The 10,757-nt window shown below is 29.7% G+C and overlaps 1 protein-coding gene and 1 long non-coding RNA gene across 3 annotated transcripts; one reads left to right on the top strand and one right to left on the bottom strand.

The window, feature by feature from the left end:
* Positions 1-4,562: 4,562 nt before the first annotated feature.
* LOC145145067 (uncharacterized) lies at positions 4,563-5,898 on the bottom strand. Its single transcript, XM_079074910.1, has 2 exons — positions 5,756-5,898; positions 4,563-4,936 (listed from the first exon to the last, which is right to left on the bottom strand). Exons 1-2 carry the CDS (start codon positions 5,784-5,786, stop codon positions 4,707-4,709), a joined length of 261 nt encoding a protein of 86 aa, XP_078931036.1. The 5' UTR covers positions 5,787-5,898; the 3' UTR covers positions 4,563-4,706.
* Positions 5,899-6,008: 110 nt separating this feature from the next.
* On the top strand, positions 6,009-8,183 carry LOC145145083 (uncharacterized). Of its 2 annotated transcripts, none has more exons than XR_013726085.1 (5): positions 6,009-6,319; positions 6,397-6,654; positions 7,137-7,314; positions 7,548-7,731; positions 8,000-8,183. It is a non-coding gene; the product is annotated as an uncharacterized LOC145145083 (long non-coding RNA). The 2 variants fall into 2 exon arrangements; XR_013726079.1 differs by having other exon boundaries at positions 7,542-7,731.
* Positions 8,184-10,757: the final 2,574 nt, after the last annotated feature.

The following is a 10,757-nucleotide window of genomic DNA, read 5'->3' as shown; positions in this document are numbered from 1 at the left end:
TATCATCAATGAGTTGGTTAAAAGATAATTAATGGAGTACTAATTGAATAAAATAGTGTACCTCAGAGTCAACCCATGAAAACTTAATTGGTCAATCAATTATATATTTATTTTTCGAATTATCTTGTTTATGTTATTGTTGTTTTTTTTTCTATTTTTTAAAATTATCTAAGTAATTTAATTAGAAAAAATGGTATACCATTCTATGATCAGCTCATCGGCATTTTAGTTTTAATATGACGAATCTATAGTTTTTTACTGATATATTTTTCAAACAGTTTAGTATTTTTGTGTTAAACCAAAACATTGGTGATTGGTGAATGACTAAATGACTTGAGTAAAATGCTTTATGAAAGCATGATAACTAGATATGTATGAAAAAAAACACAACTTACATAGAACAAATCAAATAATATGTTGTTATTTGATGAGGTTGTGAATTAATAATACATGTACATGTACCCATTGTTTTTATGATATATGGTAGTAGATTGTACCCTCTTCCAACTTTGAATCTGGGCCATTGATTGATGTTTGCATACCCCACTTAATTTAATAGTAGATGATGAGTATATTTATTGCTATATGGGTACCATCATCATCATCATACTGCCTTTGTACCAAATATTATTGACGATGTACTCCATTGCATGTAAACAAGTGTAAATTTGAAGTTTCAAATCAATTATACCAAAAGAAAATATGTTAACATAGAAAGTGATGCAAATTATATTGGATAGAGTGCAAGTATTAAATAGTTGGCAAGATTTAGACTTGTGTTTTTGTGTGCAAAGTAGATAAACCTGATAAGAAAAAGGAAAGACCCTCCATACATACAGCAGTAGCAGTAATAGTAGGGTGGGGGTGGGATGGGATAGGGTGGGGTGGGGTGGGGGTGGCAGGCATGGGTAGTAGGATGAACAAAGTGAACTGCCCCAGAGGCTGAGGTTGATTTGGAATGTTGAATGGGAAAGCTCTTTCTTAAAAAAGGCAGTAGATTTTTTGATTGGATGTATGCAAGTTGTAAAAATAAACAGATGGATTGTCATTGTAAGAAATAAGAATAGCCGTCACTGTAATTAGAAAAACATAAAATAATGGAAAACACATTCTAATAGAATTCAATAGTAAATTTGACTATTACTAAATCAGTGATTTTTTTTCCCGGGTAATATTATATAAAAATCAAACATCATATGACAAAATAATGTACTCATCATAATGGCAACATGTGTCTTCCATTTCCTGTCATGCATTTTATCACCAGGATATAGACCTGAAATTTTCAGTTCAATTATTTTTTATATTTATGTCTCATTTGTAAAATATTAAATGAAATGAAATATAAATAATGATAAATGAGTTTTCTTCAATTTTTTTTTTTTTTTTTTTTTTTTGCATTATACACATTTGAAAAAAAATTATAAATATTTGTAAAAATATTTAAATAACCCTTTTTAACTAACTTATGGATCAAAATTATATATATATATATATATATATATATATATATATATATATATACTTAATTAAATTAAAATGATATAAAAGCTCTTAAGTTTTCAAAAAAATATCAGTTTACCCTTGGACATGTTTTAGGTCCGGTAAAGCCGAATGTTTTGTTTATTCATTTATACCATTTTAGTCGGTTTTCAGTTCAATTATGTTTTCAAAAATATTCGGGTTACCTTTAACTTTTAAAAAATGTATGGATTTACCCTTAAGTTTTCAAAAATGTTCGGATTTACTATTACTTTGATTATTATTATTATTATCATCATCATCATCATCATTATCATCATCATCATCATCATCATGAATATTATTATTATTATTATTATTATTATTATATTATTATTATTATTATTATTATTATTTAATACATTTTTAAATGTATAAAAATATTTTATACATATTTTTTTAAATGTATAATAATATTTTTATAGATATAAATACATTTTTAAAAATATATGTACTTGTATTTAGTATTTATATACGTTTGAAAGCCTATGTATTCCTTTAAAAACATATTTATATATTTAAAATGTATTTATTTGTATTTATTTGTATTTATTAGGTATAAATATATATTTATTTCATATAAAAATATATTGTATACATATAGATATAAAAATACCTATTTATAAGGTTTATATTGTATAAAAGATATAGTTATATGCATTTGTACATATTACTAACTATAAGTATATATTTATTTCATATTTATATGTATATGATATGTATTTATACATATTTATATGGTAAAACATATAAACGAAACATTTTTTTATTGTTCTTTGGATGATTCATCAACCAAAACACAAAAAAATGTTTTTGGTTTTTGCTTACTAACTATAAATATGTATCTATTTTATATTTATATGTATACGATAGTTTTTATACAAAATAAGTATATATTTATATCTATTAAGTACAAATAAAATTACTTTTAAATGTATAAATATGTTTTAAATGTATAAATGCGTTTTTATTTGTATTTAATAAATATATTTATTTTTATTTAATTGTATTTAATAGATATAAATATGTATTTATTTTGTATAAAAACTATCGTATACATATAAATATGAAATAAATACATATTTATACTTATTAGGCAAACACCAAAAGAATTAAGAAAATGTTTCGTTTATATGTATTTTACCATATAAATTTGTATAAATACATATTGTATACATATCAATATGAAATAAATACATATTTATACTTAGTAATATGTACAAATACATATAGTTATATCTTTTATACAAGATTAACCTTTTAAATAGATATTTTTATATTTATATGTATACAATATGTTTTATACGAAATACATATATATTTATACCTACTAAATACAAATAAATATATTTTTGATATATAAACATGTTTTTAAAGACATACATTGGCTTTCAAATGTATATAAATATTAAATAAAAGTAAATACATTTTTAAATACTAAATACAAGTAAATATATTTTTAAATCTATAAAAATATTTTTATACATTTAAAAACCTATTTAAAATTGTATGTATAAAATATTTTTTATACATTTAAAAACATATTAGACATAATAATAATAATAATAATAATAATAATAATAATAATAATAATCAAACTAATAGTAAATCCGAACATTTTTGAAAACTTAAGGGTTTTACTGGTATCATGTAACCGATAGGTGATCTGGAAACCGGCTATAAGGGTATAAATGAACAAATTAAACAAAACATCTGGTGTTATTCAACCTAAAACACATCCAATGGTAAAACCGATATTTTTTGAAAACTTAAGGATTTTTATGTCATTTGCCCTTAAATTAATCCACAAAATATTTAACTCTTTCTGAACCATAAACTACAAAGTTTAATAATAATTAAACTGGGCATGTAAACCGGTTTGGAATTAGATTGATACCGAATAAGGCATAAATTAAGAGCTGAAAACCAAACCAAATACCGATATTCGGTTTGCGGTTAAAAAGTTCATCTCTAAATTAAAATACTATGTTTTAGGGATATTGTGGGTTTTTAACACCTCCCATAAAACGGAATTGAATTTATATCCTTAAATATTATCCGAATAGATTATATCTGGTGATTTTATACATTTAACTGAATTAAAAACAGTTAGCGGCAATTTGTTGTAGAGAAGGAGAGTGGAATGGAAGTAATACACAAAAGACAATGTAAGGTTTGTGTGTGTGTGTGTGTGAGTTGTTTAGAGTAATTAATAATATGTGATATGGGGATCTGATGGATCAGTGAAAGACAGATGTCCAGCTTCAGCCTGCCCTCATTAATGCTATTCTTATGAGTTTTGGTTTTCTCCAACTATAAACAGCAGCTTCAATTCCTCTCTAGTCAGCTGCTTATTATATGAATTAATTAACTTTCATATGTGCTACCTTTAATATTATATTTATTTCAACCACTTCAAAATAGATTTACCTTAATTCTGGAATTATGGCATTTCGTGCAAAACCACAATCTTATGCATGCTTTAAGGTTGAGATACTTACATAGGTTTGATTTAAGAGAAATAAAAACTAAAATAACAAATTTTCTTATACATTTGGTACAAAATAACAAAAAACAATGATCCTACACATCTTAAGAGTTTTTTTTTTTTTTTTTTTTTTTTTTACATCGATTTTTATCGCAAATTTCTCTCATTGATTTCGTTTTCAAGTTTTCTTTGGTTGTAAAAATCGTTTTTGAAGATCCCAGCCACAACAAAAAAAATTCCAAAAAGTGTTTTCTTGATAAAGGATCATGATTTTTATAAAAATATGGACAATTTTTCAGTAAACGATGTAAATTTCAAAGTAAGAAAAAAAATATAATTTCATAGTCCAGACCCATTTGTATTGCTTTATTTCACAATGGGCTGGACTGAGAATATTGAGGACGATTTCACAGTTAATAGTGCATTTGAGAAATGTGTGGCTATTGTTGGAATAGTGAAACTTTTAGTTATTTCTTGGCAAATGGTTGATGAAAATGGTTAGTTTTTTTTTTTTTTTTTTTTTCTTGATCTAAATTGGTTAATTGGACTAAAATTATTCAACTAAACATCAAACTTATGATTACTACCAAATGTCAAAAGTGACTATCATGAAAAGTCCAAAGATAGCAGGAAATGATCAACTAGTGATCCGTAGTACAAACATTTACAACAAGTGATTATCATTAATTTGTGGAATTTATTTTTTAGGGTGAATTGCTTCCACAACAGCTTCAATTTCTTCCTTGGCTCTTTCAAGAACACCCGGTCCTTTGACTTGCTCAATTGGGGTGTCTCGGCCAATGTCATTACTTGTTCCATGTGTTTCCTTGTCATGTGTAGGTGATTTCTCTTTATCTTTATCAATCATTTCTTTCTTTCTTTCTTTGCCTTTTTCAATCAAGATTCTGACTTTTGCTTCTTCTTCCTCTTCAAAATTCACAGAAGAAAAAAAAACTCAGTAAACAGCTATTTGAATCATTTAGTAACCAGGGTATCACATAGAATTGAATAACAATGTTAGTTTTGTGACCTAAGTGGCATTAAATACATGTATATATATTTATAGGTTGATGTATATTATATATATTTTCAGTGTGTGTTTATATAGTATATATGTACGCATGTAAATACAAAAATCTGATAATTTATGGAGTAAGTGATGATGCAAGGAGATATGAATTGATGATAGTACTCTCAGAGGATATTCCAGATACCACCAATAAGTTTGATGAGATATGATATATTTTCAGATAGAGCATCAATGAGATATCTTCACAGATCCCACAAAAATAATTTGGAAATCCAAAATTATTTTAAGTAATCATCAATATCTACAAACGTAAGTATGATGTCTTCTTGGTACTGTAAACCTGCACACCATATGTGCAAAATTGTTGCAGTTTTCATGATGAACCAAATAAATAAAGAGTTTAGAACCATTAACTTTACAGGTGATTAGGGAAACAAGGGCGAAAAAATGATAAATTAGTAAAATCTGCTTTGAACCGCCATCAAAATCAACACAGATGCATAACATATGAACATCTGTAGGAAGATTTAAGCTAATATATTCTATGGAAATAGTTGATTGAATGAGTTAAGAAAACAATTAAACTTCTTTTACCGATCGTAGACGACAGTACATTAATTTAAAACCCTAATTCGAAGAATTTGTGAAGATAAAAAAACATAATATGAACATCGATCGATTGAAGAAGCAAAAGAAGTTAAATTTCATAGGAGTACCTTTCACAGAATCAGATCTTCCGTCCGCCATTGCAGTTCGATCGAGTCTCCTTTCTGGAACGACGACACCTTCGAACTTCGAAGACGGTTTTGGCAATTTGGGGCCACTAACGTCAGCCCAATTAGACCCTCTTAGTTGAGCCGGGCTAGCAATCAATATATGGCCCATATAAAAACTTTCACAAAAATACATTAATATGCTACTTAAATTCTCATCGCCCTTATGAACAGTGTCGGCTGGGTTGGAACCGCTTTCTCTTATGGCTGGATTTGTTTGGTCGGCGGCTGGTATGAAGTCGGGCGGCTTAGTCTTATTCAATATTAATCTCAGGAGTTCAATATCAATCTCAGGAGAGAAGCATCAGGTCTATCACCAACTCCACAAATCCTAATTGCTTTTCAATTTCATCCATATATCTCTGCTCTGTCTTCCCGATTGGAACGAAGTAGGTCTCCAATTTACATCACCGACTTCCAATGACCGCATAACACCACCTCCTACCGGAAATATCCATAACCCGCCCATTTCAGGCGAAGGGAGAAGATAACAGTACTTTTAATCAGGTAAGAGCGTCTTTCAGTTGTGTAGTTTTTTTCGATTTCAAGGGCTTAATTTTAGATGAAATTCAATTTTTAATCAGGTTTCAGAAGCAATTGCTTTGGAAATACCCCTTCAACTAACACAAATTGAAAGGGATGCTCGATTTTCGTTTCTCTGTGTCTATGGTGTTGAAGAAGAAGGCCAAGTGTTACATAGTTTTAGTAAAGTTATTGGGGGCATAGAGGCGGTAGAGCAGGTGGCTGACACCGTGGTGAAGGACAAAAGGAGTAAGCTACAAGGACGAAAAGGGAACGACTTGGAAGATATACCTATCAAAAACCGGAACGGGATTGGAGATGTAATGTTATGGATTATAAGGATCTTATGTTCGTAGTTCTATTAATTTTATTACTTTTAGAAGTGGGTAATATGTTTTAGTTAAACCAATTTATAGATTTTATTACTTTGATTTAGCTCCAGGACATAGTTTGATTTAATTTTCAATTGACCCCGTCTTTAAAGTTGTTCATCTGCATATTTGTCGTAGCCCTAGATAGATTTGTCATTTCCTTCTACATATATGATGCCATGGTAATCAGTTGTAAACTTAAATTTACCTTATCCAGTCAACATGCCCAATATCTTCGTCAAGAACACAACCTTTATCTTGATCATATTAGTTTCGTCCATTCAGTTTTCTTCTCCTGCAATTGAGCATAGGCTTTAATTCTAGAATTCTTTTTGTGGGTAATTAGTGAAATTCTTAATGTTTATATAGTTTAAACAGTCTGCTACCGTTACCTAGATTCTTATTATTATTTGTATCGGATAACTTTATAGGCAACAAGAAGACAAGGCTGCAATGTTAGCCAGAAACCCAAAGAATTACAGGCTATTGGAGGAAGATGATGACGATGACAACAATGAGCGTGGTGGTTTTGTTTTTGTTGCTCTTCAACCGAAAAAGGTGGTATTTGACATACTTCACACAGCTACTAAGGAATGGGGTTTCTTCCAGGTCAGTGCTCTTAAAGTCTATTTGGGGTCATATGTGCATTAGATGTCGAAATTCCCACTTGACCTAGTTTTGACGTTTGTTATGATTCCTATTGTCCCGTTAACCATTTGGAATATTGGGAATCAAAGGAACAAATAATAACTTGATACAATGAAAATTTTGAACTCTTATTGTTAATAAGAAAATAATTATATTATTTAAACCTTAGAAATTTAGAGATTTTATAGTGACAGATGACGAAGATGGCTATGAAATGTCGACTTTGGGAGTGCCTCTTGGTTTGGACAAATTGCCAAGCCTAAGCGCCATTGATCTTTCCTAAAGATTCTCATCCAAACTTTGTAGCACTAGCGGAGAGGAGGCCGGATTTGGATGTTGAATTGAAAGAAATAATTGGGGATCATCCAGCGGCTACAAGTATGTGCCCTTGAATTTTTTTTTCTAGAGTTGAGTTTGCTAAAAGAGACATCAAAGTATATACTTTTTGTTATCCTACCTGTTGCTGTTGAAGTAAATTGAGGGAAATCTTGATTGCTTTTGTCAAGATACTTAAGTGTCCATGTATAATTTTGTTGTCAAAAACAATAAAGCTCCACAATTTTAGCTATTTTTTGTTTTCTTTTTACATGATTTTATTTTCAGACTACTATATGGATCTTATCATGTATTTTGTTGTTTATTTCAGGACCCAACAATGAAATGGGAAAAATTGATGGTTACTTTGAAGGAATATGGTAAAAAGTATTGTTTATTCGATTTTCTTTCTATTTTTTTTACAATGTATGCATGCTTTTGATAGCATGCTTTTGATAACATTTGTTGTATGGTTTTGTGGTGTTTTTAAAGAATGTTTCTACGTTTTGATTTTAGGTTGACTTTGTAGAATACAGTTGGATTAAGTATGACAATAGTTATGATAGTCCTCATTTATATTAGTTTTTACTTTTTAGGGTTAGTATTCTTCAAGTTCAATCTCCATACACTACTAAAGAGTAATGATTTTTTTAAAAGTGATCACCAATCTCTTCTTTTGTTATCTTCATGTTATTTTCTACGTGTGTGTATATATATATATATATATATATATATATATATATATATATATATATATATATATATATATATATATATATATATATATAAGGGTGGGGCATATAGAGATAGATTTGTAAAGAGAAGTACTCTTCATGGTCATTTTGTCTTTCTCGCTACATTGGAGGTAAAACTTATCAATCATTTGTATAATTATTTATATGTTTAATCATTTTTATATAATCAATTACTATGTTTCTTTAATTCTAATTTTTTCGTTTTAGTAAAAGTTAGGATTGCTTATAATACAACATACAAAACATATGGCCAGGTTGCAAAGAAAACTTAATCAATCAATATTGGATTATGATGTTTCATGGAAGTAACTTTCCATGTACAAAAGAAACTATGACAATTACTTTTTTTTTATCTCCCTCGGTTATATGTGTTGGATTAAGTATCTAAGCCTATAACTAAAATTAATATATATTTGAATTGATAGTAGCATAATCCTTTTGAGTTGTCGTCAAACCTAGCAATCAGACATGATGATTTTAGAGAGAGATTAATTTATTATGTGAATACTAAATTAAACAAATGGTTTATTAATGTATTATGAAAATAATATATTAATTAGAAATCATATTATTTAATTAATAATTAATCAGAAATTAATTTGAATTAATTTGATTAATTAAAAGTACAGAGACTGTTTTGTTATTTATTAATAGTTGAGAAAAGAAGGCTCTACAATCCCATGGAATGAGGTGGACGAAAATCTCTAGGGAAACCCTAAGAGATTTAGTCCAAGTCCCTTTGGACAAGGGGATTGGTCTGCTTGGTCAACAAGCAAGGGAATTTAAGGCTTATCCCTTGAACCCTAGCTTTGGCACCAAGTTTCCTCAACTATATAAGGAGTCCCCTAGCCCTTGATTTCATCTATGCCTTCCCTCCACAAGCCTTGGACAAAAATCCCTCTCCTCTTTTCAAATTCATTCTCTTGCTAGCTTAGGTGTGATTCCATTAGAGGCACAGCACTTGTGGTGCTTGCTTCCAAGAGATCGTCAAAGGGAATTTCTAGTTGTTTGCTATAACAACTAAAAGGTATGTAATCCTAAAACCCTTTAATGTTAGTTTCGAAAATACCCTAGGGTTTCCAGGTTTCCATTTGATGTTCTTAGTTATAGGTTCAATAGAGAAAACATAGATCCTATTTAGGTTGCATGCAAACTTAAGGGTTTTTATTTTTGTTTGTTTACCTAAAATCCATCAATATGGAATTTAACAAATACGAAAGAAAACTCAAAAGTATAATGTTGTACCCGGATAGATTTTGAAAAATACAATAGTATACTACCATTTATACCCAATTACGGTGATGATTAATAACAACCAAATACAAATCATTTTTCCCTTTCTATAATTGCATTGTTTTTTTAAGGTACATTGCCATTATACAAAATCATTAAAATTAGAATGTTGTAGTTAGGCGGATTTGAAAAATAGAATGTTTTAATGATAAAAAGGATTTCCATCTATGATTTAATGGTAGTCATGTCGCCAAGCCAAAGGTAATACCACATTTTCATTTCCATGCCTTCCTTTCTTCTTTTATAAGCATTAAAAGTTATTCCAAGTAAGCACGCAAAATAGCGATGTACTGTAACATCCTGATTACTGAGGTATGATAATGTAAGGTAAATTTGGGTTTTTGGGTGGGTCACGACGTAAGGGAAGCACCGTCACTTCATGACATGGCTGCTTTCTTCGGGGGAGGGAGGATCCTTTGAGTGTCACGACGTGACACTCTATGGATCACGACGTTACACCTCATCAGATGCAAAACCCTAATTTCGTACTTGGACCCTATTTAAAAGAAGCGAGGGACTAGGTTTTCCTTCACCCTCATCCTTCATCACCTCCAAATGACCCGTTGGTAAAACCCTAGCTTTCTTGAAGCTTTTGAGCTCATTCTTGCAAGTTTCGGTGGTTTTGAAGGAAGGAGAAGAAGTTGTGGTGCCTAGTTCCTCCAAACAATCTCTCACCATCCTTGTGTGTAACTTCTGGACTTTTTGTAAGTCATCAATCTCTCATCTTTTGATTTCATGCCTTTTAGATCTAAGCTTTATTCCATTTTGGCCCCATTTGAGGTGATGGGATTAGTAGAAGTGATAAAGTTTGCAACTTTATGATCTCTTTGTGTCCCAAGACCATATTATTTCACATATATATATATATATATATATATATATATATATATATATGTGTGTGTGTGTGTGTGTGTGTGTGTGTGTGTGTGGTGATTTGGGAGCCTTGCATGAATTTTTGGTCGCATTGCATCTTTTGACCTAGGGTTGGGAAAGGACATGCATGGGCATGCATGTCCATAAAGTTTGCATTTTTAGGGATCA

This window comes from Lactuca virosa, chromosome 1 (genome assembly GCF_052849685.1).
Source record: "Lactuca virosa cultivar CGN04683 chromosome 1, Lactuca_virosa_CGN04683_v6, whole genome shotgun sequence".
NCBI classification, from domain to species: domain Eukaryota; kingdom Viridiplantae; phylum Streptophyta; class Magnoliopsida; order Asterales; family Asteraceae; genus Lactuca; species Lactuca virosa.
The sequence above is the reverse complement of the archived record's forward strand: the minus strand, read 5'-3'. Positions and strand labels throughout refer to the sequence as shown.

What these genes read in the sequence shown, in the direction of transcription:
- LOC145145067 (XM_079074910.1), bottom strand. Translation starts at nt 5,786, where the DNA reads ATGGCGGACGGAAGATCTGATTCTGTGAAAG. An exon ending in AAGATCTGATTCTGTGAAAG is followed by an intron (nt 4,937 to 5,755) that starts GTACTCCTATGA and finishes TGAATTTTGAAG; the next exon opens with AGGAAGAAGAAGCAAAAGTC.